General features: G+C 48.4%; 8 protein-coding genes across 8 annotated transcripts; 3 read left to right on the top strand and 5 right to left on the bottom strand.

The window, feature by feature from the left end:
- Positions 1 to 145: 145 nt before the first annotated feature.
- Positions 146 to 5,785, bottom strand: GGS25DRAFT_428744 (uncharacterized protein). Its single transcript, XM_049258638.1, has 2 exons — positions 5,364 to 5,785; positions 146 to 5,310 (listed from the first exon to the last, which is right to left on the bottom strand). Exons 1-2 carry the CDS (start codon positions 5,596 to 5,598, stop codon positions 368 to 370), a joined length of 5,178 nt encoding a protein of 1,725 aa, XP_049114192.1. The 5' UTR covers positions 5,599 to 5,785; the 3' UTR covers positions 146 to 367.
- Positions 5,786 to 5,893: 108 nt separating this feature from the next.
- GGS25DRAFT_504960 (Pre-mRNA splicing Prp18-interacting factor-domain-containing protein) lies at positions 5,894 to 7,698 on the top strand. Its single transcript, XM_049262182.1, has one exon. The coding sequence runs from the start codon at positions 6,129 to 6,131 to the stop codon at positions 7,605 to 7,607; it is 1,479 nt and encodes a 492-aa protein (XP_049114191.1). The 5' UTR covers positions 5,894 to 6,128; the 3' UTR covers positions 7,608 to 7,698.
- Positions 7,699 to 8,770, bottom strand: GGS25DRAFT_504956 (40S ribosomal protein S9). Its single transcript, XM_049262181.1, has 3 exons — positions 8,519 to 8,770; positions 8,335 to 8,433; positions 7,699 to 8,255 (listed from the first exon to the last, which is right to left on the bottom strand). Exons 1-3 carry the CDS (start codon positions 8,581 to 8,583, stop codon positions 7,844 to 7,846), a joined length of 576 nt encoding a protein of 191 aa, XP_049114190.1. The 5' UTR covers positions 8,584 to 8,770; the 3' UTR covers positions 7,699 to 7,843.
- A 276-nt stretch (positions 8,771 to 9,046) lies between these two features.
- GGS25DRAFT_515640 (ribosomal protein L21e-domain-containing protein) lies at positions 9,047 to 9,791 on the top strand (the record flags this gene model as incomplete). Its single annotated transcript, XM_049263100.1, has 4 exons — positions 9,047 to 9,082; positions 9,157 to 9,224; positions 9,280 to 9,327; positions 9,461 to 9,791. 4 exons carry the CDS (start codon positions 9,047 to 9,049, stop codon positions 9,789 to 9,791), a joined length of 483 nt encoding a protein of 160 aa, XP_049114189.1.
- A 2,104-nt stretch (positions 9,792 to 11,895) lies between these two features.
- On the bottom strand, positions 11,896 to 12,603 carry GGS25DRAFT_428572 (uncharacterized protein). Its single transcript, XM_049258635.1, has one exon. The coding sequence runs from the start codon at positions 12,425 to 12,427 to the stop codon at positions 12,062 to 12,064; it is 366 nt and encodes a 121-aa protein (XP_049114188.1). The 5' UTR covers positions 12,428 to 12,603; the 3' UTR covers positions 11,896 to 12,061.
- On the bottom strand, positions 12,604 to 14,811 carry GGS25DRAFT_428630 (uncharacterized protein). The gene is made up of 2 exons (XM_049258637.1): positions 13,994 to 14,811; positions 12,604 to 13,932 (listed from the first exon to the last, which is right to left on the bottom strand). Exons 1-2 carry the CDS (start codon positions 14,458 to 14,460, stop codon positions 12,780 to 12,782), a joined length of 1,620 nt encoding a protein of 539 aa, XP_049114187.1. The 5' UTR covers positions 14,461 to 14,811; the 3' UTR covers positions 12,604 to 12,779.
- A 2,995-nt stretch (positions 14,812 to 17,806) lies between these two features.
- On the bottom strand, positions 17,807 to 20,746 carry GGS25DRAFT_504941 (ABC1-domain-containing protein). The gene is made up of 4 exons (XM_049262180.1): positions 19,606 to 20,746; positions 19,043 to 19,530; positions 18,461 to 18,900; positions 17,807 to 18,391 (listed from the first exon to the last, which is right to left on the bottom strand). The coding sequence occupies exons 1-4, from the start codon at positions 20,448 to 20,450 to the stop codon at positions 18,098 to 18,100; spliced, it is 2,067 nt and encodes a 688-aa protein (XP_049114186.1). The 5' UTR covers positions 20,451 to 20,746; the 3' UTR covers positions 17,807 to 18,097.
- A 3,603-nt stretch (positions 20,747 to 24,349) lies between these two features.
- On the top strand, positions 24,350 to 27,044 carry GGS25DRAFT_428253 (pali-domain-containing protein). The gene is made up of 3 exons (XM_049258632.1): positions 24,350 to 24,927; positions 24,980 to 26,414; positions 26,465 to 27,044. Exons 1-3 carry the CDS (start codon positions 24,741 to 24,743, stop codon positions 26,985 to 26,987), a joined length of 2,145 nt encoding a protein of 714 aa, XP_049114185.1. The 5' UTR covers positions 24,350 to 24,740; the 3' UTR covers positions 26,988 to 27,044.
- The last annotated feature ends 110 nt before the right edge of the window (positions 27,045 to 27,154 follow it).

Here is a 27,154-nt window from a genome sequence, read left to right as displayed (position 1 = left end):
ATTGGCTGATCATTAAATGAATACCTAAAAATCCAAGTCGTATGCCTTTTGAGCCAGCCATGTCTCATTTACTTAGTCATAACCCTTTTTCAAAAAAAAAAAAAAAAAAAAAAAAAAAAAAAAAAAAAAAGGAAAAAAATATTGAGGCAAATTCTCAACGGTTCCAATCCAATAATTCCATAACTCCCGAGGTCCTAATCAATACTATGTAATATGCCGATGCCGATGCCCCTTTTCTTCGTATTTCTAAACGCCTATGCTATGCTTATCCCAACAAAGACATAAGCGGTGTAATGAAAACCACCTCAGGAATATTCCTATTTGATGCACCTTTTTTTTAAGCAACCTCGTCCATCATAACACATTATTACCATTGTAATTCCTCTAGCGTAACCTCACCCTCTAGAAGCTGCTTGACCGCCGGCTCCACCACGCCTTTCTCCGCCCTATATCGCGCCGTCTGCTTCATACGTGTGTAGAACACGGGACAATCCTTGCTATCGCAGGGCACACTATCCAACGGTGACAATCCCGCGCAACTCTGGCATATCTTGGTTACATCTGTCAGTTTCCTCTCTTCACGGTTTAGCTGTGTCTGTAGCTTCAGTAACGAGGCTGGCACATTCTTTTGGCACTTCGCGCATATTGATGAGCCCTCGATATTGGCTTTTGAGCCGCAGACAACACACGCCGCTGCTTTCATATACGACTCAAGCGTCTTCTTCCCAAACATGGTTTTCCCGCCGCACGCCATCGGGTCGACGCGGTGAATTCGCTGCACTTTGGGCATTTCATCGTACCACTGGCGTATGTTGGCCCCGACCAAGTTGAAGATGCGCTCCAATGGTGGGATGAGGTTCTTAGATATGTAGTACTCCGAGTCTAGCTGTAAATGGGAGTTGCTGAGAAGATCCTCGGGCGCTACGCAGCGATCGATGAGTCGGGCTCCGGGTGCTCCCGAGACAACGACATACGGCACCCGCTCACCGTATTGCGGCTCCGCTCGAGCATCTTCGAGCATCTTCCTCGTACTGATCAAAGCGCCTGGAGGGGGTGGCCCTCGGTCACTGTAAGTTCCCAGTTTCACTTCTCTCGCAAAGGAGAAATCTTGTATCGACACGGCGCCGCGCATGATCTTTTCGCATTGCTTCTGGAAGTACGATTTTACCTGGCTAAGGTCGGCGGTCTCAAAAAGGATCTTGAGCGCCTTCTCTTCTATCATCTGTTCGGCAGGGGTTCCGTCTCTTCTGACCGTCTCAATACCCTTGGCGTCGAAATCTGGTTTGACTTGTTCCTTGCTCTCGTATTTATAGCCGACGTAACGCTTCTTTGCGAGTAGCACACACGGGTGATAGACCTTCTCAAATTTGAGCTTGACTGGCCGGGGATTCATATCCGTAACCGTTTTGGCAATCTCATTGCCGATATCGAACGCCTGGTCTTTGGTCCGGCCGGGAAGATAAATAAATAAACTGTCGGTATCTCCGTAGACAACCTCCGCCTTCCACTTCTCTACTGAATGGATTAAGGCTATTGCCCTCTCGAGCGTTTCGCGGCCAGTTTGAACAATGCTATCCGCAATTTCGGAGCAGGGCATGCGACCTGAGAATGACGCTGATGTATACCCGTATGTGACGTTTGCAAGCAGCTTGAGAGCAAGTTGCCTGTTGTTGAGGAGTTGTTGAAGAGTTTTATCGTCTTTATCTTGCTTCATCCCGCTCTTGACCATTACTCGTGTTTCCAGAATCTCCGTTAGCATCTTCGCTAACAAAGATTTCCTAACTTCCGCTTTGCAGTACATCATACCATTAGGGGATATGTTGATGTGATCTTTGAGCAATTCCAGCAGCCTTTGCTGCCGTTTATAGTCCGCAAAGCCCATCTTGTTTGTGCCACGCCAGTTAACGATACGACCGAGGAAGGTCGAATAGCAGTAATTGTATGCGATCATGACGCTAGGGTACAGGCTTTGGAAGTCAAGAACTACCAACGGGCTATTATAGAAGGCACTCCGAGGTTCCATGACCAGAGGGAGGCATTCAAGCGCATTCTGGCTCCCGACCTGCTTCCTGTCTGGGGAGACTAGCACGAAGTTTTCTGGCTTTGCAATTCTGAACATGATTGACTCGACCTTGAATTGAGATCCGCGAGAAAAGACCGAAAAGAAGTCCACGCCTAGAAGCCGGGCTTGCTCGCTAGTCCTTGGTATAAGTTCATTCGCTTCGAGGATCTCTATGTCAAGTTTCGTTCGCGTCAAGTAGTATCGAAGAAGCTTGCTCAAGTCTCGATGCTTTCCTCCAACGTACCAATCCGTCAAGGTACGCCAGGGATAATGTGGGATTCGTCGATGCAGCAAATGCCAAACCACATTCTCCATGGTGTATTGGAGCAGACCAAGTTCTCCTCGCATAGCCCGCCAGATGTTGATCATATGCCTACCGGTGACTCGAATTGTTGAAGTTGTGTTGAATCCCCATTTATCGGCTTCCTTTCCGAATCGTCCGAAGGATTGGCTCTTCATCCGAGAGAACTCATCACAAAGGTTGTAATCATATTTGAATCGTGCTCGCTCAATCAGATACCCCCAAGAACTACCATGAACTTCATATCCGGTAAGGACGTCCGGGTCGTGCGTCCTGACAATCTCGACCATCCTGACCATCAAGTCAAGTTCCGATGATTCCTCTATAATTTCGGTGAGGATTGGGACTTCCTTTTGCAGTCTCTGAGCTAAAGATCCGTCTTCGGAGAGGACAATGACACCAGACCTTACTGCTAACGACGCATCATCGCCCAAGGCGAAATGCTCATCCGACTTAGAGCACCAGAAAATGCATTGAACTTCGTCTTCCTCCGGGTTAGGAAAAAGCTTGCCCCTGGTATTGACATGTATTTCCAGGCTCATCGTACTCATATACTGTGCCTCGTGTTGAACACTGGTCGATTTCTTTTTTTGAGAGTATTTAAAGCCATGCTTGTTCTTTGGAGTGGCACCTTCAATCTGGGATAGGTATGGCTTAAGCTCAGGGTCATGAATTTTCATTGTAGGCCCTTGCAGGCTATTCATTCCCCCTCGAGATTCCATCCACCAAGTTTGCACCTCATCAAAGCTTGGTGGAGGCTCTGCAATTTCCCAACTTCTTAACGAACACTCCTGGCGCAGTTTCTCGTATAGCACCTCGTCCCTATCGGCATCATAAGGGGGCTCGGCTTTCATGCCATAATTTTCCGGGGATTCTCCAGTCATGTCAAAATCCGGTAGGAATGGAAGGGTATTTCCTTGGAGGCGAAACTCTTGGCCAGCATATTCCCGGCCTCTTTGAGGCACGTCTTTCTCATTGCTGTAGAACGCATCCTGGTATATGGCATTGGGCCGATCCAAGATTTCCATAGTTGACACAACTTCTTCAACCGAGGGTGGAGCATGATCAAATACAAAGAATTGCGCCTGGAATCGAGGGGTACAGCCAATATCGACGGGTTTCTGAACATCTCTTTTTCCCATGCTGTTTGAGGCGGAGCTATGAGACACCGACCTACCAGCGTGAGAATGCAAGTTTCGAGCAGTGCTATCTGTAAGAGTCCAAGTGGAGGTCGAGTTTCGGGAGATATCCTCTGTGGGTCCCAAAAGGCCGAATGTGACGTGCTTAGTGGATTGACTACCTTCGCTATGCTGAGAACCCGACTGCTGGCTCAATCGTAACAGTGTGCTTGGATCGTTGGGGTTCTTGACCACAGGGAATTTGAGGGTCTGGTTCACGGATTCGCTGGGTACCTTTCTTAGCCTCGAGTGCGTAGTTTTAGAATCTGTTCCTCGCGATTCTTGATCATTAGCTACTACTGCTGGCCTTCTTTCCACGCTACTTCTGCTATCAACGTTCAGAGCAGAAGCAACACGGCGGCGTTTTGTTTCTTGGTCGTCTAAGTGAGATGTGACAGGCCGCTTCGCCGCCTTGTTAAGTTTCATATGTTGAGGAGCCTTGCTGATAAGGCCTTGCTCTTTTGCGACATCTATCAGGGCTTCTGGGATTGGAATATGTTGTCGATTCCTCGTGCGTAAACAGCTAACATGGACTCCTCTGATGAGTAGTTCTGGCTCATCGATTTTATCTAATTCGTTACTCAGATTTGGAGACAAGGGTTGATCGAATCGTCGAACTGCGTCATTGTGGGTATTCTGGGTACTTTCGTCGGGTGATTTACTTGCTCTTACAGAGCTACCCCTATCTGGCTGCTTGAGACCGGGAACTTGGGCTTTATCTTGCAAGTCTAATGCGGGGACTTTTGCCTCGTCGGAGTCTTCGGGGAAAAGACCATCATCATCCTGTCCAATGTCTAGAATACGGTCGTCGTCTACTATAATGCTACTGGTTGGATTCTCATCTTCTGCAAAACGTTGACTCGCCGTGGCCAGTGCGCACTTCAGTTTATCAGGAAATAGATCCTCAACCGACTGTAACATAGTATTAACAGTTGACTCCAGCGGTATAGTTGGTACAAATGTATCAAACGTTATGTCTCTGCCGCCACATTGCCCGCGTTCTTGTTTGATTAAACCCTGGACTTGATCTCTATACTCGTCCTCGTGAATCCACCCAGGGGGTTGCGAATCACGCGGATCCGCGGACATAGACACTAATGCTTCTGGAGGAAATGGACTGCTTCCAGGAGTTCTGGCAGTCATCCTCCTTTTTCGCCGTTTTGTCTCATCTTTCCACAGTCCAGCCATACTGTGGACCAATTTCAAATCGGGGGGTAAAGGGTCCTTCTTCTCGATGAAATCGTGATGGAGCTTTCTTTCCTGAATTTCATGTCGGTTAATAATATCTTGGACACATAGATCAACCTCGATCGAACAGTGACTGGCACGAGGGAGATCAGTGTCGTCGGTAATGAATGCCTCTGAGATCGACTGGCTATGCCATATATGATGTAGTTCTGTTTCATGCTCGTATTGGGGTACTGGAGCTCTGAAACAGACTTTTTGAGTTTCGATGTACCCGCATCCGTAGAGGTTGTAATCGGTCATGAATTGCAAGAGGTACTGCAAATGCGCTTCGTGGGGCTGGAATTTCTGTTTCATTATGACCCCTTGTTGAAGTAGTTCAGCAAGCCGGGTCATAACCATAGCATTAAACATGTAAATCTTGAGGTAAAACCGGTACCCGACGTAATACCCATAGAATGGGATTCCTTTGACGAGGGTAATTCTAGCCACATATTTACTCTTCCCGTCATAAGCATTGCGACGGTAGCTCACGGCTAAGGCATGATCAATTGATAGATGAAGCCGATATATATAAGCCCCCACTAGAATAATGAGTTAGATTCATCATTCGACATGTTTTTTATAAGCGCCTTACCATCATCGGGAAGCAGGCTCCCATCGTACTCGATATATAAATACGGGAACGCGCCATGAATATGAGCGCAAACCTTTTGGCCTGTTTCTGTTGACCCAAAGACTCGTATAACTGGAACTCTAGGTTCTTTGCTCAATTGAGAAGGATGGACATCATTGCGAAGTTGAGGGTCATAAATCGTAGGAATAGCTTGGTAATGATCTATGCAGTTCAATCGCACGCGGAAGACGTCCATGGCGTTTTACACATGGCAACGCCGACGCACATTGAAAATGCATTGAAACCAAAACGCCGTGCAGGACTAGTGGAATATGAATATTACATGTCAGAAAAACAAGGGTTTGATTTCGTGCATCATCCGTGATATCCTTGTTGCGCAAGTGGCAGGTATCCAATGATCAGGCAGACGCGTTGAGTGAAAGATGAATGTGGAGCTTTGATCATCACTGCGCGCGATGTCAGGTGTATTATGTAGATCTGACGCGTTTATCGATAAGGAAACCACCAACAATCTTACATAATATTCAAGCCACGAATTAAAGTTCAAGTCCTATTTACATACATACAGTACACAGCCACATATACGATAAGATTCAGCAGACATCGAACTTGGGAATCCTTGAATCTTCAACTCTTATTCAGCACCCCTTGTTCTAAGTACCCGAGAAAGGCCAACTACCACCAGGACAATCAACCTATATACCCTTCGTCCTCTTGAGCCATCCCACCGCCTACTGAAGCCATCAAGTAGACAGACCAGACCAAATGCCTCCGCCGCCACCACCGCCGTCAAGGCGAAACGACTCCAAGGCCTCAGCCGCCTCCAAGGAAGAAAACATCTACATCCCCTCATTCATCAGCAAACGGCCGTTCTACGCCGGCGAGGAAGGAGACCAAACAGACTACCTACAACATCAACGTCTACACAAGGCCAACGACGACCAATCAAAATGGTACGACAGGGGCAAGAAGCTCGGGCCGGCCGCGACCAAGTACCGGAAAGGGGCCTGCGAGAACTGCGGCGCAATGACCCACAAGGCGAAGGACTGCCTCAACCGGCCACGCGCGAAGGGTGCCAAATGGACCGGCCGGGACATACAAGCGGACGAGGTGATCCAGGACGTGCAGCTGGGCTGGGACGCGAAGCGCGATCGGTGGAACGGCTACGATCCCAAGGAGTACCGCACCGTCGTCGAGCGGTACAACCAGATGGACGAGCTGCGGAGCCTAGTCTCCGGGGCAAACAAAGACGGCAGCAAGGAGGACATCGACGGCGAGGACGGAGAAGGCGATAAGGACACGGGCGAGAAGTACGCCGAGGAATCCGACATGGGGCGACACCAGAGCACCGCGACCCGCCAACTCCGCATACGCGAGGACACGGCCAAGTACCTGCTGAACCTCGACCTCGAGTCCGCCAAATACGACCCCAAGACACGAACCATGGTCGACGCCGGCGCGACCGCCGACAAAGCCGCGCAGCTCTTCGCCGAGGAAGGCTTCCTGCGCGCCGCCGGCGACGCCGCCGAGTTCGAGAAGGCGCAGAGCTACGCGTGGGAGGCGCAGGAGAAGAGCGGCGACACGCGGCAGCACATCCAAGCGAACCCGACGGCGGGAGAGTTCTACCGCAAGAAGGAGCGCGAGGACGCCGAGAAGAAGCGCGCCGACCGCATCAAGGCCCTGCAGGACAAATACGGCGCCGGCGACGCTGCCCTCACCACCACCATGCCCGCCGCCCTCCGCGAAGCCGCCGCCATCGTCACGGAATCAGAACACTTCGTCGAGTACGACGAGGCCACGGGCCTCATCAAGGGCGCCCCCAAGGTCATCGCCAAGTCCAAGTACGACGAGGACGTCCACGTCAACAACCACACCTCCGTCTGGGGCAGCTGGTGGTCCAACTTCCGCTGGGGCTACGCCTGCTGTCACTCTTTTATCAAGAACAGCTACTGCACGGGCGAGGAAGGAAAGGAGGCTTGGGAGGCCGCTGAGAAGCAGAGAATGGGTACTAATTTGATCGAAGAGGGCACATCATCGGCCCGGGAGGAAGAGGAGCAGCAGGTTGAGGCTGATGAGGATGATAAGGAAGTTCAAGCGAAGAAACAGCAAGCGAGTAAAAAACGCACGATGGAGGATATGATGGGTGGTATTTCCGAGGCGGATTTAGACGAGTATCGCAAGAAGCGGGCAGTAGCAGATGATCCTATGGCAAAGTTCCTGGGGAGTGAAGAGCTACTACGGTAGTATTGGCCCATTGTAGTCAGGTCAGAAATTACATAATACATCGAGTATTTCAATTACAGCTTAACTCGGTACATGTCACTCGGAACAAGAAGTGGTGGTAGAAGTTCGTCATGCATTCCGTTAACCGTGGCCTAACGCCTTTGAGGTATGAATCTAAGTTTTCATAGTCTCTCAATGTAATCCGTTTTCCCCACCGCCTGATTATCCACAGGCTTTCATTTTAGAGTATGCACCCTTTACTCTTCCTCCTCCTCCTCGTCACCGTCATCCTTCTTCTCGGCGGCCTTGGCCTTCTTTCTGCGGACACGACCAGGTTTGCCACCACCGAATGGCGAGGTCAGGGAGAAGTCAATGTGCTTCTGGGAGTCGAGACGGACGATGAAAGACGGAACGTTAACGATCTGCTTTCCGACGCGGATGTGGCGCTGGCGGATAAGGACACGGGCGTGGTGGATGGACTTGGCAAGACCCAGCTTGTAAACACAGGTCTGGAGGCGGCGCTCCAAGAAATCCTCAACCTTAAGGGCAAGAACGTAATCGAGCTTCATGCGAGACTCGTCGAGCACACCGACACGGACGAGACGGCGAATGAGGGCATTGCCTTCGAATAGACGCTTGGGGTCCTTCTCGTCAAGGGTAAGAAGCTGACTGTAATCATGAAAATACATTAGTTTTGATGATCAAGAGTAGATATAGGGTTAGACAGAGGAATAAATGGATAACATACCGGGCAGCACGACGAATCTTGGACAAGGTGAGCATGACACGCCACACCTCACGCTTGTTGCGTAGACCATACTCTCCTACGAGCTTAAGTTCGGAATCACTATTTGGACGACCAGGTCAGTTTATATTCTCACAATCGACTTGGGCAGAGACAAGCTCATGCTCAGTGGCCGGTGATTACTGACAGACGGGCGGCCTCGAAGGGACGGGTGGGGACCTTTGCGGTCTTGGAATAAGACAAAGGAGCCATGGTTGCGACTCTCTTCGATTATGTTGTCGAAGAAAAATTGAGGGAGAGTCGGAGAAGATTGAGGGTTGTCGTGAAGTTCACAAAGTAAGAAATGCGAACTGGAAAAAGGTTGGAGAGTTGGACGAAGAAAAGATTAAGGTGAAGTGGATTTGTGGAGTGGAGTAGGGCAAGAATGCCACTAAACTGAATTGAGATGATAGTGCCCCTCGCTTAATTAGTAACTTAATTGGCAATAGGTTAGTTTTTACAATAAGATATGTAGCAAGTGGGGGATGCACTTAGGTAAGCCTTTTTCTCCAAGTGCACACAACCTTGTGACCAAAAGCCCCGAAAAAATTCACTAAGCGAATTTCTCGAGAAGCCGACAATCGAAGAAAAGAACTGAGAGAGAGAAACAATAACATCACTTTTTCCAACAGTCAGGTTCATTTCTCTCTTTCACTAACCACACAACACCGACAAGATGGGTCACGCCGCAGGTCTCCGTGCCGGCACTCGCGTACGTTTTATCTTCAATCTCGATTAATCCTTTATATATCCATTGGTATCAAGAGTCGCTAACATCTGTTGCAGTATGCCTTCTCCAGGAACTTCCGCCAGAAGGGTCAGATTCACCTTTCCACATACCTTCAACAATACAAGTATGCTCCGAACTGCGATATCTCAAATTGGATAAAATAATTGACCAGTGGTTAGGGTTGGCGACATCGTTGACATCAAGGCAAATGGTGCTGTCCAGAAGGGGTAAGGCAAACTCCAATTCGAAGCAAAGCAATACCGAACCGAATCCAGACAGACAGACGAATGAAATGGCTGCGAATTCTGGCGAGGGGCTCGCTTCTTCGTATTGATTCGAGGCTAACTAGGAACTCAATAGTATGCCTCACAAGGTCTACCACGGCAAGACCGGTGTCGTCTACAACGTCACCAAGAGCGCCGTCGGCGTCATCATCTACAAGAAGGTGAAGCACCGCTACATCGAGAAGCGAATCAACCTCCGCCTCGAGCACATCAGCCGATCCCGATCAAGAGAGGATTTCCTTAAGCGCGTTATCAAGAACGCCGCCCTTAAGAAGCAGGCCAAGGCTGATGGCACCACCGTCACCGTCAAGCGACAAGCAGACCTACCCCGTGACGCCCGAACTGTGTCCATGAAGGACAACCGCCCCGAGACTATCGCTCCTATTGCGTACGAGACTACCATCTAAAGGAAAGAAAGATGGAGGTCGAAGGGATGTGGTTGGTGTTTCTGGGTTCTCTGCCGGTTGCTCTTTTCTCATTGCATTAGGGGTTTTTCGCGAATGGACAGGAATCTCCATCTTTTGTTCATGGCAAGGCATGGAATGGACATAGGTGATGCCTAGAGGAATGACAAAAATATACCAAATGACAGACGTTTATCTGGATTCGTGACAGTGTGTTACCTTACTAATCTAGCTCCTACTTGAGTGTAAACCGTGCCGAGCTTGGGAGGTCCAAAGCCATCCAGCTTGCAGAAAATACAGGTTCACCACTTGCTAGATACATAGGTAATAGGCCGGTAATCGATATATGATATCGCCAGAGCCACTCTCGCCTCTGTCTCGTTTGATTCTGCTCCTGATATGCTGCAAAATCGGCGGCAAAGACCAATCAACACCAGGACGACGGTTGTCAGCATTGATATCAATCATCCTCCAATGGTGCTGGTTCTGTCGCCGATACATTTCAACCCATATTCACCACAGTCATGGGGCTATCCCATCCCTTGGCCAGGCTTCTAGCAGCAATGCCAGTATTTCAGCTACTGGTTAGGAAATACCTACAGCCACGTGTACTTGGTGGCCATCGAAGCAGCAACCATTCAACACGCTGGAAAGTTCCTCCTAACCTAGGTAAATATATACGAGCCCGTCTACTTCAAGCTTTATTCAAATGCTGGATGTCGATTTCTCGCATGTCCAGGTGGGCTTGTCTTATTATGCCGAGGAGTTTGATAGTAGTCGTGAGCCCTTGAAGGGGTAAGGGGGGGGGGGGGGGAGTTAGGGGTTACGAGAGGGCAGTATTGGTATGGTACTGTAGACTGTAGGTAGACCTATGCTTCTCAGGGTCCATAGGTGTAAGAAATAGGAGTGCCTGTTTATGGTATCTGTTCAAGGTGTGGGATACTAGGTGCCTAGGTTAGGTATGTAGGTATGCCTACGATTTGTCCGGCGCTTAGTTTCGATGTTTATATACCTACGTGCTTATTCCTAACCTTGGAACAGATGAGGTTGTATGGCCTACTATACCCCAGGTACATAGTACGAAATGATTCGAGTGATAATGCGCGATGGCCGTAGTAGGTAGGCTTCGCATCAAGGGCGTTTCATGAGAGTCGGCTTCTGAGGGCGGCGGGAAAGGGGTTGTATCTAGGTTACCCGAGTATCTATCTACTTACTTACTGGAGAGGCAGGTAGGTAAATCGCACATCCAGGTGTAAACGAATGCCGTAGGCAGTCCACGGGTAGAAATATTAACGAAGTTAACCTGAACGAAGCTGTTGATAGCCTACCTATATGAGATGCTTGGCAGCAATCCACATGCAACTCCCTCCTCCCTTTACACCACACACTTACACTGCTTCCTTACTATGCCAATCAGCTTGAATATCACAGGCTTCACTACTCCATACCCTGTTCCATCAGAGCAATATCTACAGAGACAGTCATCTAACGATACCTATCTACACCAACTGTACGAAAGCATCCATCCCGCTTCCCATTTCCTTTCCCCTTCTCTCCTCATCCAAAAATCGAGCGAACGGCTCCTACGATATTCGGTACCGGGTAAAGAGCCATACATAGGTACCTACATAGGAATCTACCAGGTAATGTATATCCCGCCCCCAAGTTCTTGTATAGAAAGCCAAGTTAGCAACTACCTAGGTATTCATCGAGCAGACAGCTAGCTATCTGGGTCCTTGGAGTATCTACCCTTGGTACCTACCTAGGTAGTTAGGTAGTTAGGTAGTTAGCCATTGCCACAGCCCCATTCCAAGCAAATCATCGAGAACAAGCAAACCCTACACACGGATGTGTATACTCTACCATCTTCTCCGGACGTTAGGATAGAAAAGGTAAGTTAGTTGGAACTTCTTAGTGTTTAATTACGGACTAGGTCAGCCAAGCCAGCAATACCTTAACCTAACATAGGAGCTTATAAGTAGAAGTGCCCCTATCAGCTCACAATAGATAGGTATTCTTAAGAATTATTCTTTACGCCCTATAATCGTATGATAGAATGAATGAATGAATGAATGAACATTACCTCAAGCTGGTATAAGCATACACTGTCATTACCTTCTACTACTTACATGAGCAGTACTATCAGTCTCACCATGTCACCACATTACACACATAGGCAAGCCTAGACCATTCATTACACTACCTACTCAACAACCCCCATACTCCCGCACACCAGTTCACACTTCATAGCTCACGCGATTTCCCATGCTGCATCAATCAAAAGTTACAGCACCTAGGGCAAAGGTAGTTAATAGGTAGGTTAGATAAGGTATCATAGCTTTTAATTGACACTTCCAAAAAAAAAAGAACCTAAGTCTTGATGATACGAGACCCTCTCTCTCTCTCTTTTCCTCCTTGCCTTTTTCTTCATTTTCCTCTCCTCTGCTATCCTTCATAAACTGGGAACATGCGTTCTGGGATATCCGGAAAGTACTTAAGAAGTAACAGCAAGACCAAAAAAAATAAAAAACGAGAATCCTAACATTTGCATAGGTATGTGGGTAAAGTAGAATATGAGTCAACAAGTGGTGATCCATAAGTTTCCCATTGCGTGCCAGCAATCGCCTGAGTAACTGCATTGAGAATTGTAAGAAGAAGAAAAAAGCATCATACAAAGGAAGTGATTGGTGGACATGACACCATTAATGTGACCTTTAGCCAAGTGTCCTGGATGTGGGTGAGAGTCATTATCGATCGAACCAGAAGGGGAATTAATTGTGTGATACCCCAAACCCAGCATCAACGCCCATGGAGCCTTTCCTTGCTTCACTTCAGCTGGCCAGAGAACAATGTCGTGGTATATGAGAAAATAAAATAAAAACGCATTTGGGAGGGTATGCTACGACGACCATCAAACCACAGAGGTCATCGAGTGCTCAACAAGCATGCAGACATAACTCGTCCGCCAATTCCTAATCATCATGTTCACCCCTATCGACGTCGGCTTGGAGGCTGTCGATGCTTGAGGCGACTCGTTCTCCAGCCTTCGTACCAGTTTTCTCTGCTGACTTCGCGCAACTCGCCACGCCACTCGTTAAACACGGCATCCTTTAGTCGAGTAAAGTCGCAGTGCTCCGCATCGTACGGGTCTGCAAAACCCCAAGGAAACTTGCGACCAACAACACCCGGCTCGTAGATATCGGGGCTGATTATGGACATTGGGATGAAGGGAATTTCGTCGGTCTCCTCCTGTGAAGGCTTGGATTGTCGGGTAGAATTGTTTGAGCGACGCTTCAAGGTTGGGGAGGCCCGACCTTGGATAGGAAGATCATTCTCGTCGTCTTCATCAGGTGAAGGGCTATCGTCATCTATAATAGCAGATTCCTCGTCGTCCTTGCTCCGTTTTGACTTAACCGCAGCCTCGCCTGCCTCATCCTCCTCGTCTTCTTCTTCGTCGGCTTCATCAATCCTGCTAGAATTCGGGGTGGCCTCATCATCTTCGTCTAATCCTAATACCTCGAGAGGATCAAAGTTGGCTTTCTTCAGGCTATCCCACACGGTCTTCTTTAGGACGGCCATATGTGCGGTAGTGATAGTGTCGGCCTTCGAGATGACCGGGATTACTGTGGTCTTGCCCTGAAGAGTTCGCATGACCTGTAGGTCAAGGTCTTCGTCTAGGCCACCCACCACGCGACCAATGTCTTGGGGGTATTTGCCATTACGGCCATTGGCGGAAGCGGCCTTGGCAGCAGATATATTGCGGTCCAGACGAGCAGGATCCAGGATGAGGAAGACTGCGTGAATGTGCGTATCCTGTACGCCTGGAGATCGAATTACCTTCATCTCTTCAGCAAAAGTCTCTTCGAATTTGCTCTCCAGGAAGGTCGACATCTCTCTCAACTGCAGATCCACCACGTTCTTCTCAAGACCTTCCGAGTCCCATAGGGTCAATCCGATTCGCTCGCCGTCGATTTCACTTTCCAGGTAGTGCGGTATAAAATTACCTGAGGGAGTTGCATCGCTGACCTCTTGTTCGATTTCGGTTGATCGTTGAGATCGCTTCTTGGCCGGTAGAGCCAAGGCGGTCTTGAGGAATTCGAGGAATGAGGTCTTTCCAGATCCTCGAGTGCCTACAATAAGGACGCTACAAATTTGACAGTAAGCATGAGTAAGAAAACATGAGGCAAGAGAAGAGAAAAACATACTTGAAAGGAGTAGGATCCTTCCTCCTGCGAACCCTTCTTGGGCTGTTGATAGTGCTAACAGCACTGCTAGCATAGCTATAGCGGCCACGGTGCGTCATGCTCTCGGTACGGGCGTAGGGATCAACCCAGGCACCGTTGTTCGGAACCGGAGGCACGGGAGGACCGGCTACAGTAGAAGACATGGAATGACGACCGGGGTCGATGGATGCTCTAGGCGGATAACGGTGAAAAGAGTGATCGGCTGTTCCAGAAACGATGGCGAAAGAATCGGGACGAGTATCGCCTCCAAAACTTTGTAGCGGGGAGGGTTGGTCACCATTGTAGAGGGCGGGAAGACGAGGGGGGGATTTAGGTACAGTTTCCCTTTGCTGATCCTTATGATGCTTCCTTCCCCCCTTGCCAAGATCACCCGATTTGCTGCGTCGTAACAACATCCCGAAGCTTGATCTACGAGGAGGTTCGCTCATAGTTTGGTCCTTCCTTATGTTGGCATGAACTCAAATACCCAAGGGCAGATGGGTACCTTTGTATTGATTGTAATTTGCAACTGGGTAATTGAGTACTGGGTACTGGGTACTGGGTACTGGTACGTGTTGCGCACGCGTGTATTATGTAGGTTGCTTCGTATGGTACCAGGTACTAGCCAGTAACAGTAAACCGTTTGTTTGAAAAAGTTCGAATGACGACGAAACGTTGGCTGACTAGGATCAATGTACCCTTTGTATGGGAAACACGTAGAACAGGTACCGCGATTGAAGGATTTATAGTTTTAAAAGAAAGTTCGGACTACGAAGCCGATATTTCTTGATTCGTTGTTTATATTTCCCAAGTACTTCCCCGGAAAGTGCAATCGCAGCAATTATGGGAAGGAAGGCGGATAAGCGAATGAAAAGAACGATGCGTTTGGTTATGGGGAAAAGACGTGGCCGCCTATCTCGTATTCGATCTATCCACTGTGGTGAGATCCTGTTTGTAGGGTAGGGAAGGTAGATCCGAGGTGATGGGTTTTTGTTTTTGTTTTTGTTTTTTTTTTCTTTTGATTTTTGGAGATGCGCACCTATTTGAGAGATGGGGATGACGTTTAGTGGTGTGTTCTAACTTTTGCTTCCAGTACCAAATGGGGTTGCTTCGTAAAAGAAGGGTTGATAGGTGTTGGTATCGTATCTCAACCTTCAATGGCTTCTGCCAGATAAAGATGTAAAAAAAAGAGAAATGGTATAAAACCAAACGAGTAGGACGCTCAACGTAGGTAGAGAACGTAAGAGTAATTCAAGATTACCTAGAATTTGTATAAATCAAAAAAGGTTAGCTAACTGTTCGCGTGGTGTTGTGATGATGTGATGATAAAAAGTAAATTCGAGTTCTTGCAAACGCCGACAAGGAAGTATCGCGACTGCACTTGGCTCCCAATATCTGAATAAAACATTTAAATAAAGAAAAGCTGTGAATGCTATTCATCTCCTCCTTTAGAGTTTATCATAAAGGCCTTTGGAGAAAGACGGAAACTGGGGTAAAGAAAGGGGGACCAAGGGAGCTCCCGCGTCTTTAACCAACAAGCTTTGAGCCCACCCTCATCCTCCTTCCTTCTTCCTCGTTTGTGTCGGCGGTATGGACATAGAACGGATTGGAGTTCACCTGTAGTGGGTACCTTCTCAGAAGGTATTACGCAAATCAAGCACGAGAACAGGTCCTAACAGAACGGTGATAAACCAATCGAAGGAGGACTCCTCTGATCTACCTGCTTGCAGGAACTTGGAAGCGCGCAACCAATCGAGATGGCACCACCTATAAACCGCTCGTACCCAAGTGCCGAACTGTACAAAGTTTGAATGGAAAGAGCCTGGAGTAACTGGACAAAACGCGACACTGGGAAAGATACAATCAATGTAAGAAAATAAACAACTAACCTCAAGAGAATGTAAATGACTGTTGGAATCAAAAAGTGGTCAGTTCGCGATAGCGCACTGGAACAGATCTTGGATGGAAAGACGTGCGTTTAGGTAGTTCGTGGGGGATGTGGTTTAATGGGTGCTTCAATGTTGCAAAATTGGGGCGGGCGATGTAGTGTAGATTAAGGTATGTACTAATCATGTACGTGAATGAGAAAAAAAAAGGGTCTTTGCGCCTGTGCTTGGAAATGGAACCACTGCTCTGTTAAAGATTGGTCGTTGTTAGGGGTGAAATTCGTACTGTAGAAATTGAGGATCCGGGGGATTTCTTTTTTACATGTAACAATGGAATCGAGATGTTTTGAAATGCTTAGAAGGATGGAACTTAGTTAATGACACCTTCTAGAAAATAAACATCAAATTTTTAAAGTGACAACTTAAGAATGCCTAAGGTATAATACAACATGTTCACAGCGCATTGTCTAAACACACGAGTGCGAATGGTCAGGGCTTGTGAGATCAAGAAATCAGAAAATCAGAAGATAAAATCACCAAAGCATCACGAATACGTACCTAGATAACTAGGATGAGCTAGGTAGAAACCCCAAATTTGGTTTCCTTGGTTCAGGGCCAGAAAAAAAAAGGGGAAGAGACTCTGGACCTATCAGCCTATCAACCTACCAACATTGCAGTACATATTAGTACCAAGTGCCGCTACCAAGTACCAAGTACAGGCAAGAACACCCATGCTGAGTTTGATCGTTTCAAGTCAAATTTCCGTTGATGATTGGGCTGGCCGGAGAAGCCCAAGCAGGCCTAGTTGGTGCTAGGTTTCGGGGTCAAAGTGATACAAAAATATCCCGACGGCCTGGCTGCATGGTGGACCACTGGACCTACACTACATTGCGCTAGGGAGTACGAAGCTCTTTGCCTACTGTAATTGGTTAGTGTCAATTTACAATACATGTTAATAACGCTCTCTGCACTAACTCTACGCTAGCCAACTCAATGTTAGTCGAGTGCCTTACAATAACTGATGTTTAACTTCTTTACGACAACAAACATTCATTCCTGAATATGCACATAATGATATATAGGTAGGCTGATTGGATACAGGGGTACCAACATTAGCTCATATTAATGATCTTTACCTACGCGATACACATGAAGTTATATATAAGTTACAGCAAATCATGTACAACATTGAGAATCACACAACGTGCTATTTACTATGAATAGATTTCTCCATCTTATGATCTGTTGACTAACTAACATCTGTACTAACCTAGCCAGCAACCAGCCCAGCTCAAGTTCCCGCGTTGGAAATAAAATCTCCACGCTTCGCTCCACGTGCTTGTCCAACTAGCGAATTCCTTGCAGCGTCTACAGACATACCGACTTGACTGTCTGACACTGTCTCAACCCACACAAATATCTTACATACTGCCAGGTGGACTACATACATACTTGACTACATACCTACATTGTATCAGACGCATGTCTCGGCAAGCGGCATTTAACACTATATTATCTTCTCACCAGTATATGCTTCATTCCGCTCAAAACCACTCTAAACACCTTACAGTGTACACACACACACATATATATACACCTACGCACATATACCTACCAAAAAAAAACCTTGGCACTTGCGCAGATGGCCGGATAGCCGCTCTCGCCAACCAATAGCCAACCGACCGCAATCTATCTCAGGCATCCCAAGTATAAGCGCCGTGAAGTTGGGTATACCGTTTCCAGTCAACCACATGAATGATGATGATGATGATGATGCAACATCTGGATTGCTTTTTAGTACCCGTAGGATACGTAGGTGGGTATGCATGTGAGTACTACGACATTGCACCCGATGTGTATCGATTATTCCACCAACAACAGCGCTTCTTAGATGTTTGTCCAAAAAGCAAAAAAGAAAAAAAAAGAAAGAAAGAAAAGGCACTGGAAGTCGAGCAGGAAAGTAAAGTTGCATGTGTATTGGTATTTGTTGGAGGGGGTCCATATCTACATCTATTAGTACAGGTTGACTTTTGAAGTTTCTATATGCCTTGCTTGCCATCTACCCTACCCATCTATGCATATTTTTATGATGACTACCATGTGTTGTTTTATACAGTCCATTCCAGTCCATTCCAAGCCAATCCAGTCCAGTCCAAATGTGAGCCTTTCTATGTAGATATCCAAGAGATTTCAGATTTCTTCAGCCCTCGAAAACCTCGTGCTGCAGCTCAACGCCGAAATCCTTGGCCATATCCTTCATCCTGGCTTCCACCTCGTCTTCCATGCCCCCTCCCCACCCGAGCAGCTGCCGGATCTTGAAGGTGTAGAATGCCACGTCCGTGGCGAGCAGAACCGTCTTAAACAGGAAGTGTCGCCACATGTTCGCCATGCGCTCTCGCCACGGTAGGTTCGGGTCCTGGAATAGACTTAGACTCGCCCAGTTGCCCATCATCTTGACTCGGTTGACGGGCGATCCCATGAATTGGTTGTTCCCCTAGTAGGTAGTGCGTAAGTGGCTTGATCTACATGAATGTGAAATGAAGTCATGAAGAGATATACATACCTGCACGATGCGCATATTGCGGCCGATGAAGATGAGTTCTTGCGGCCACTTGTCCTCGTCTGACAGAATCTCACGGATGCCCTGCTTCATCCGCTGCTGAGCCTCGAAATGCCTTTCCGCTGGCGTCTTGCCATTAAGCTCCTTCATGATATGGCCCTTCGTAGTTCCATCGCCTCCCTCGTAGGGGCGTAGGAGTGTTGCGCTCGCAAACAAATCGGGTGCTCTGATACCCCATTCTCTCGTGATATCGGCTATCGTGTCGTTGTCGAACGTCAATAACGATTTCCAGAATAGAGCGTATTGGTGTCGGAACTTTTGAGACATGTAAACGTATAAGCCGTGATCAATTAGTACCAGTTCGGCCTTCCCTGAAGGTTGACGTCTGATGAAGATGTTTCCGGGATGTGGATCGCAGTGTACGACTCCCCATTTGAAGATTTCTGTAGTTTAAAATTAGTCTCCTTATAATTCACGAGGCCTTTGTTCCTATAATATTCGATACTTACTATCCACAAGTTAGCATAGATCCAAAGTTGGGAAGAAACGGAGATGCCGTATTCCAGGGGGCAATCCAAGCCTACCGAGCTGAAAATAGATCTACCATCGTAGTCATGACCTCCTTGCCCGACAACCCGAGGCCACCCTTGCCGTTCCGACCTTTCCAGGTATCTCGATCTGGCTTCAGTTTTTCTCTCAGGGGGTTCTCCCGCAACTCTCGCCGCGCAGCCTCCCAGTCCTCGCGACCGAACTGGAGCTGGGCACCATGGACACCGGGGGAACCAACACCCGAACCTCCCAACCAACGACCACCTGTTGCAGATTTATCCCAAAGCCGGACGCCTTCGATCCATTCGGTAACCAGAACTCTCCTGGTTGTGAACTCCGGGTAGATCTTAGGGACGTACACTCTACCCTTAAGGCTGGGCTCCGAGTTGACAAGTTGGCGCATGACCTCCGAATTCCTCGCCTCGGACTCAAAGTCCGTCTCGAGTAGAAGCCGTTCCGTGATGAACGGAACCAAGCTGTACAGTGGTAGATCGAACCACCACGTATAGATCCGCGTCACCACCCTAACTCAAGATATCAGCACAACTTTGTGTACTGCCTACACTTGGCAGACCCCACACCGAAAAAAAGGAACTCACTTGAAGGCCCATAGATCCCAACCTACCTGCTTGGCGATCTCGGGCTTCTGCAGCTTGATCGCGACCTCCCTCCCATCCGCCAGCCTCGCCCAATGCACCTGAGCGACACTCGCACTCGCCCTGGCCCTTCGTTCCATCAACCCTTTCCCCTCCTCGCCCGTAAAACTAACCCCGAAGACCTCCTCAACGCTCTTACCACCAAAATCCTTGCGAACAACCTTCTCCACATCCCTCCACTCATCCTGGGGCGCATCGTCGAACATGCGCGCGAACATCTTCTGGAACTGCGGCGGCAGCACGGCGCTCTGCATGGCGATGGCCTGGCCGATCTTGAGGTAAAGCCCGCCGTTGGCGCGCAGCAGGTCGAACAGCCGTTCCGCCGAGCGCATGTGCAGGTCCTCGATCGACCCGCCCACCAGCGGCACCGGCCGGAAGTTCACCTTGTAGTCGAGCGCCACGAACAGGCCCGTCGCGAACGTCCGCAGCGACCGCAGCACCCCCGACGCGAACACCTGCTGGTCCGCCGCGTACCCGGCCCCCGCGACCGCCGAGAGGATCAGCAGCCGCCGCCCCCACTTGCGCGTCCGTCGGTACTCGCGCGGGGGCGCGGGCTTGCCGAGGGAGGAGGGGGTGGGCGGGCGGAGGGGCTCGAAGGCGCCTTGCGTTTGGATGGAGCGTGCTTGGCGGGCTGCTGGCCATTGGTGCTGGTGGAGGAGGCGGCGGCTGGAGAAACGGAGGGGGTTTCGAGTCGCGTGCGCTGTGCTGCGTGCCACATCTTGAGACTCGAGGGCTTGCCGCGGGGCTGCTTGGCGGGCACAGAGTCTGGCTGCGCTGTTGCGGAACATGATCGTTTGTTCGCCTTGGGTGCGCGCGGCGAGTAGCCTACCTAGCACCGCACCTACTTACCTAGACACCTGCTTATGTACTTTACTACCTACTGAGTAGTAGTACGCAAAAGGTGGAAGACAAAGCTTCCGTCCTCTGGCGGTACATGTAGTGTAGTTTTTGCTTTTGAGTTGTTTACCCTTTTGACTTAGTAAAAGTGTTCAAACTACGAAGATGAGGGTATCTCCATGGGAGTTGCAGGTAGGCAGACAGATATGAAGTTATGTATCTACCTAAAATAAAAAAAGGCGATAAGTGCGATCAATGACGAAAGAATATGTGCCTAGACTTGCTTACTTGCTTATCTGTAGATCTTATCTCCGTGTGTACATATCCGAGTCTAATGATGGGGGGCTACCGATCATTCGGGTCTTCGTAAGACCGTCGGAGCCGATTCTATTCTTTGTCATCATTTGATATTTAGATGTCTGCCTATTATTTAGTTTTTTTTAGTTTCATTCATCCAATTCTACTATGTACATACATGTAGATTCCAATGTTTATGATATGATGTTGTTCTACACTTATACAGGTGGTTTATTGTATAACCAATACTACCACCATGTAAGTACTACTAATAGTAGGTAGATTGATTGGATTCGATTCACAACGGATACCTACTTAACTCGCTATGATCATTGAGCCGCCTTATGCATCAAAATTACATGGTCAGAATTCCGAATTAGAACGAACACATCTAGAACATTTCCAAACAATCCATTTTCAACAATTTGCATAAGAACCTCCTCTTAAAAGAGTATCTCTCCCAAGCCCGCTTAAATGCCATCCCTGCAATTTGCGGCTCTGCATCAGAATAACTGAAGCTCTCCATACTTATTGCCAGGTAGTATTGATGCCGATCATCTGTTTGGTCCGGGGTCTTTTCAAGTTTGAGACTGCTTACGCATGATCGGACGCGCACCGCTCGCTGGAGCGTTAACTAACAAATTTCATGCTCGAATCAGAAAGCAAAGCCCAACCTCGAAACGATTGCCCGCTAATATGTAGCTCCCTGGACTAAAAGGCTTCTAGTTCGCTGGAAACTCCCGCGCTCTTGGACAATTGAGATCACATTGGCATCTCCATCATTTTGGGGAACGGCGCTGGGAGTCTGTGACTGATGGGCAACGAGATCAACTACCCGGGTAAGTTGTATCGCTGATCAGATGAGTAAGATGGACGTGAACGTTTGGTGCTTCAGATTTCACAAACAAGAACATGTGGTGATTGGACATCTTGGGAAGGATTTTCTTGAGATCTACTGGTATTAGCTGGTATAAGCCAGGTGCTTACACCAAACATGGGCTTAAAATTAGTCTATGCTCCTTACCTGACACCCAGCAGTAGAGGAGGAACACAACCAAGTTGAACCAACCACTTACAAAATTCAACATGTATTGCAAATACTAGGCGTAGGGAGGTAAATACTATGATTGTTTTCGCAGCTCGGGCCAATTATACGGACTTTGATGTCCATCTGTGTCACAAACGCCCGTACTATGTAAGCCGTGGACATCAGTTTCAATTTTATTAAATATAACTACTCATCTTTTGGCGGCGTAGCTGGGCCACATCTTTGGTGGACTGTTACACCGAGTATTCCCTCTGCTTACCGACATGGAAATTAATTAGGTAACAATTGGGTGATTATCAAGCCTGAGAACATCCAAGACACCGCAAGACACCGCAAGACACCGCAAGACACCGTTGGGCTCTCGGTACTTAGGTAAGCATCGTGTCCAAAAGCAGTGATACTGAGCATTGGGGGTTGGGTGTTGTGATGGTAAATCGTTCAGTATTATATAATTATCTCATTGCGGTGTATGATCATTGACGTCGATGGCTCGGTTTCTGCTGTGCCGACCGCGTCCTTCGATTGTCACAGGATAACACACAATGTAACGCAACACACCACCAAATTAGCAGATAGTTATCTGGATATCTGCAGGAGAGAACTCCGGTTAAGCGTTCCCCCGAAGGCCACAGCAGGTATGCTCCCACGGTAGATCCCGTGATATTTCAACTTTAGGCTATCTGGAAAGCTGCTGTAGTTCGGCTTTTTTTTAAGTTACGGGTAAGCTGCCAGCTCATATGAATCAATAAAAAGTGCAGCAATGTGAGCCGCTCAGGTAGCCTTATTCCGACGTACAAGAGCTTGAATATTCGGCCGTGGCTCGTCTTTGTCACTCGTTACCCGTACCAAGGCGGAACTGTATCCCGGGCCCCTCATATCGTAGTATCACGTCATGAACTCTCCTCATGGCTCAAGATGATGATTGGACCATCATCTGACCTAGGCTGTATGTCTCTCTCACCTCTCTGATAACCAACCTCGGAACATACCATTATGACCATTGATATTAGTAACAATTCATATAGCATGTACATCACTATAATGAACTTTGAAGACCTAACAGATTCATGTTGATTGCGTTGTCGTGGACTCGTGGATATGAGAGGCGTACTTACGTAGTGGCGCTGTGCCTTGTCGTATACCTATCTACCTTACATAGTAACAGGGGCATCTCAAGTTTTTTCTCTGCTAATCTCGGACCTTTATTTGCAGCGTGTCGCCCTAAGATTTTGCGCCGAATTCTTTGCGCGGTGGGGGGGATTCCTGCATGCGCTACTGTAGAACTCGGTCATCCTTCTCGGTGTACGTGGTGCGTTGTGCATGTGCTCTGGAAGCGAAGATCCAAGGTTTAGGTACAGATTCGATGTAGTTTAGTTAACTGGGGGATAGAAATATTATCTACATGTAGGTAAGTATGTTTATAAGAAGCCCTGGAGTTCAATATAAAAATTGAAGATGATTTCAGGTTTTACTAACTATGTACAAATGTAGATTTTAAATCGATCAGTGATGGATGTCTTGACTTCAGTTGACTTGTCTGCGAACAAGCTTTAAAATCCACACGGCCCACCCTTGTCCCGGCGCTGATTCCATAACACCTAACTTTCCTAGACAGGTACGATATCCATTGATATCCACTATCCAGACGCTTAACGTAAGGGGAGCTGGGGTGTTGCTAGGAAGTTGTTAGGAAGTGGCATGGGTTACATGGGTTACATGGACAGGTGGAGACGACATAATAGGTACGATACAACGGATACATAGCACTAAACTTGACTAAAGAAATGTGTGCTAGCTAAGCCACCACATTAGATCAATTCTACTGGTTGTATGAACTTGTATCAACTTGTATGTACATTAATTCAAGTTATTATGTATGTATTAACGTTATTGTGCAATACATAGGTAATTCAGGGATAGGTACAATACAATACAATACAATACACTACAAGGGACCCGCAAGTCCAGACCACCACATTTACCAGCGCCAAATTGCACATTGCACATAATATCCCCTCCCCCTTGTTTAAAAAAAGAAGATTTGAAGATCCTGGACACCCTAGGTTCCGCATTCAATCTCATTGAACTAGCTTACATTACCTCAGTGCAGTAGTGCCTCAGTGCACCAACGCACTAACATCAATTACCCCCAGGGCTGCCCAGTACCTAACTACAACTGTATCGTACCTGATATCGTACCTTACCTTACAACAAAGTGGATCGAGTCACGGTGCTTGTTCCTTCTTGTCCCACACACCCAAACAAACCAGACTTCTCTCTTTCTCCCAATCAATTCAACTAACCCAATCAAACTCGACTCCCCAAGTTCGACTTTCCGACCTTCAACTCCGTCACCACTGGCACTGCCACCTCGCCAGCGTAACCAATCCGCCGCCTTTTGCTTAATATTCTTCCCGATAGCCCTCAGTCACTCGTTTCTGGAAAGCGTGTTGAAGTTAGGCAACACTTTTAACCATTAGGGACTAAAAGGTGGGATACTGGTTTCTGGGTTCTTTCATTCTGGATTCTACAACACGACACGAGCCCGCATACTCGCTCGCATACGCATACATTTGGGTCTGGTTTGGTCTTGGACTCGGGTCGCAGGTCTTACGTCTTGGTCTTCACGAACGGCGAGCATTAACTGCATTACTGGATCCGATCCGCATTCCCGGAAACGACAAATCACAAAAGCATTCAGTTTGAAGGAATCTGATCAATCTACATGTCGCCGCCGTCGATAGCCGTATACTTCAATTGGCAAATTTCGCATGCGCAAAGCATATCGGCATTTTTAAACTTCAAGTCGACAGCACATACGATATCGATCTAACACAAGAGTTTCCTTCTTAAGCGTCGCGGCTCATTGGAGTCGGCGCGCTATTAATCGGCCATCATGTTGCGACCTGCCACGCCTCTGGCGATACTGCTTGCTGCAGCATTCGCCATGCTGCTACTCTCAGTCTTGTCCACTCCTATCATCAAGGCGATTCCTCTGGGTACATACAAGGGCGTCAACTTTGGTGTCTTCGGGTACTGCACCAGTACACGATGCAGTCCGATAGAGATTGGATATGATACATGTATGTCTAAATCTATCTCCACCCAACTCGAATATTGTTAACATTTTCACAGTGGAACTCTTCTCTCCAGTTGATTCGGCTACCTTTGACCTACCTGAAGGAACTCGGACGACGCTGTCCGCCATACTCATTGTACACCCTGTTGCGTGTCTTCTTACGCTGGTGATGCTGGTCCTTGCCATTGTCGCCCACTTTCATTCCCCTTCGCATTCGTCACGTTACTTATTACTACTCTTTATATTCGGCATCATTACATTCTTAGTATGCCTACTCGCCTTCCTAATTGACGTCTTACTCTTCGTTCCTCACATGGCCTGGGGCTCTTATATTGTCCTGGCTGCTACAGTTCTTGTATTCCTAAGCTTCATCGTTTCCTGCGCTATGCGGCGCACCTTGGTCAGTAGAAAGGCAAGGAAGCGACGGATCGCAGAGAATGCTGAGATGAGTGGGGAGAATTACTACAATCGCCAAGCTCAACGAGATGTGGAATCTAGCCCGACTGGTCTCCCCCAACCAACTGTCCCGGCTGTGAGCGGAGCAAACGGCCCAGGCGACAAGGCACCCACATTCACTACCTTTGAAAAGAGAGATGACCGTAGCAGTGACGAGCGAATACCCTTAACTGCGAGGACCCCCTCTGATCGGTCCCCGAATCATATGCCTACTGATATGAGCATGTCAGGCACTACGTTCAATGGCCCTCAACGACAAAACTCCAATATGTCAGTCGCAAGAGATCAATATGGCAACCCCATGGACCAACAACCGCAGGATATGTACAATATGCGGCGAGGACCGTCTGTCGAGCGCATGAATGGAAGAGGCCGCGGAACGCCCCCGGCTGGTTATAGGGGACGAGGAGGCTATGGAAGAGGAGGTTATGGTGGACCAGGTGGGCCATATGGGCCTCCTCCTCCTCCAGGTGGAAGAGGTGGGAGAGGTGGATACGGTCCACCGCCCAACGGAAGAGGTGGATATCCACCACGCGGAGGCTATGGTCCTGTTGGAATGATGAGGGGCGGAAGAACACCTCCACCGAACTATCCCGGCCGTGGACCATACGATCGACGACCGTCTCCGGCTGGTGCTTACGCGGATTATGGCCCAGGTCGACAAGTCTCCCCAGCGCCGCAGGGTGGTCCTTATGGCATGGAGCCATCTATTCCAGCCATCCCGGCCAATGCACCAGAACCAGGCAACTTTCAAGCCTATAACCCTAGCCACGCTAGCGAACTACCCAGAGCAGAGTCCCCTCCTCCGCTACCAGGCGTAGATGATGCACATGCAAAGCCGCCAGGCCAAGCAGTGGAGATGGATGCCAGCACGGGAAGCCCTTCTCATGCACCTGAAGGCTTTGGTCAATTTAACAACCAGCTCAGGGATAGTGATGCGGATGTAGCAGGCATGTTAGCTTTGCAGCAGGCAAGATCTTCGCCACATCGACATGATACATACATGAGTGATGGAAGCAAATATAGCCAAGAGGAGTAAGTTGAACGACATGAGATGAGAGTCTTGCCACTAACCTGTGTTATAGACAATATCTTCCACCTCGACAGGCATGGAATCAGGCCCCTGGCCGATCATCTCCGGGAATTCCCTCGCCCCTACACATTCCGACCCGGCCGCCAGAGCTGAGTAGTGTAACACCGCCACCGCCACCACAACTACAACCACAACCACAGCACCAGTCTCACGCACCGTCCACTAACATAGATATCTACTACGAGGACGTGGACCCTCGCTTTGCAGAGCCAGCTTCTAGGCCGCCGCAACCTCCCCTCGAAGCGCCAGTGGGCTTTGAAGATATCCCTCCTCCACCGAGAAGCCCAGCGATATCCGAACAATCAGGCTTTACTTCTATTTCACAACGGGGTATAAATCCTCGCTGGAACCCACCCCCTGGCCAGGGGTATGGTCCAATGCCATCACGGAAGCCAATCAACCGAAACGAAGTGAACGTTCTTAATAGTAACCCTGACTTTCAGTTGCCGCCGAACCGTGGAGGACCGAGTGCTGGCAGGGGCATGATTCCTGGAAGTGCATACCCAGTCGTATAAAGATTTGCATTCATGATATCCTATTCTTCAGGTCGCGCTTTTTTTCTGCACGAACTCAGACAAATTGAGACCAGACGTTGTTCTCTAATTATAGGCGTATGTTGTTCCGGCGCCTTATCTTAACCTCAGGGCACGGCGCGCCCTAATTCTGTAGTCGACACTACTTT

Source organism: Hypoxylon fragiforme, assembly GCF_022984875.1.
Source record: "Hypoxylon fragiforme strain CBS 206.31 chromosome Unknown GGS25scaffold_8, whole genome shotgun sequence".
NCBI classification, from domain to species: domain Eukaryota; kingdom Fungi; phylum Ascomycota; class Sordariomycetes; order Xylariales; family Hypoxylaceae; genus Hypoxylon; species Hypoxylon fragiforme.
The sequence above is the reverse complement of the archived record's forward strand: the minus strand, read 5'-3'. Positions and strand labels throughout refer to the sequence as shown.

Excerpts from the sequence above, each read along its gene's own strand:
- GGS25DRAFT_504956 (XM_049262181.1), bottom strand. The coding sequence starts at position 8,583 with ATGGCTCCTTTGTCTTATTCCAAGACCGCAAAGGTCCCCACCCGTCCC. Across the intron at positions 8,434-8,518 it reads CCCTTCGAGGCCGCCCGTCT|TGATTCCGAACTTAAGCTCG; the intron begins GTCAGTAATCAC and ends TCGTCCAAATAG. Across the intron at positions 8,256-8,334 it reads AAGATTCGTCGTGCTGCCCG|TCAGCTTCTTACCCTTGACG; the intron begins GTATGTTATCCA and ends TCATGATTACAG.
- GGS25DRAFT_428744 (XM_049258638.1), bottom strand. The coding sequence starts at position 5,598 with ATGGACGTCTTCCGCGTGCGATTGAACTGCATAGATCATTACCAAGCT. Across the intron at positions 5,311-5,363 it reads GAGCCTGCTTCCCGATGATG|TGGGGGCTTATATATATCGG; the intron begins GTAAGGCGCTTA and ends TCATTATTCTAG.
- GGS25DRAFT_504960 (XM_049262182.1), top strand. The coding sequence starts at position 6,129 with ATGCCTCCGCCGCCACCACCGCCGTCAAGGCGAAACGACTCCAAGGCC.
- GGS25DRAFT_428572 (XM_049258635.1), bottom strand. The coding sequence starts at position 12,427 with ATGCAGTTACTCAGGCGATTGCTGGCACGCAATGGGAAACTTATGGAT.
- GGS25DRAFT_504941 (XM_049262180.1), bottom strand. The coding sequence starts at position 20,450 with ATGTTCCGCAACAGCGCAGCCAGACTCTGTGCCCGCCAAGCAGCCCCG. Across the intron at positions 18,901-19,042 it reads GGTAGATCTATTTTCAGCTC|AAATCTTCAAATGGGGAGTC; the intron begins GGTAGGCTTGGA and ends TTTAAACTACAG. Across the intron at positions 18,392-18,460 it reads GCAATATGCGCATCGTGCAG|GGGAACAACCAATTCATGGG; the intron begins GTATGTATATCT and ends ACTACCTACTAG.
- GGS25DRAFT_428253 (XM_049258632.1), top strand. The coding sequence starts at position 24,741 with ATGTTGCGACCTGCCACGCCTCTGGCGATACTGCTTGCTGCAGCATTC. Across the intron at positions 24,928-24,979 it reads AGAGATTGGATATGATACAT|TGGAACTCTTCTCTCCAGTT; the intron begins GTATGTCTAAAT and ends ACATTTTCACAG. Across the intron at positions 26,415-26,464 it reads AGCAAATATAGCCAAGAGGA|ACAATATCTTCCACCTCGAC; the intron begins GTAAGTTGAACG and ends CCTGTGTTATAG.
- GGS25DRAFT_428630 (XM_049258637.1), bottom strand. The coding sequence starts at position 14,460 with ATGAGCGAACCTCCTCGTAGATCAAGCTTCGGGATGTTGTTACGACGC. Across the intron at positions 13,933-13,993 it reads AAGGATCCTACTCCTTTCAA|CGTCCTTATTGTAGGCACTC; the intron begins GTATGTTTTTCT and ends TCAAATTTGTAG.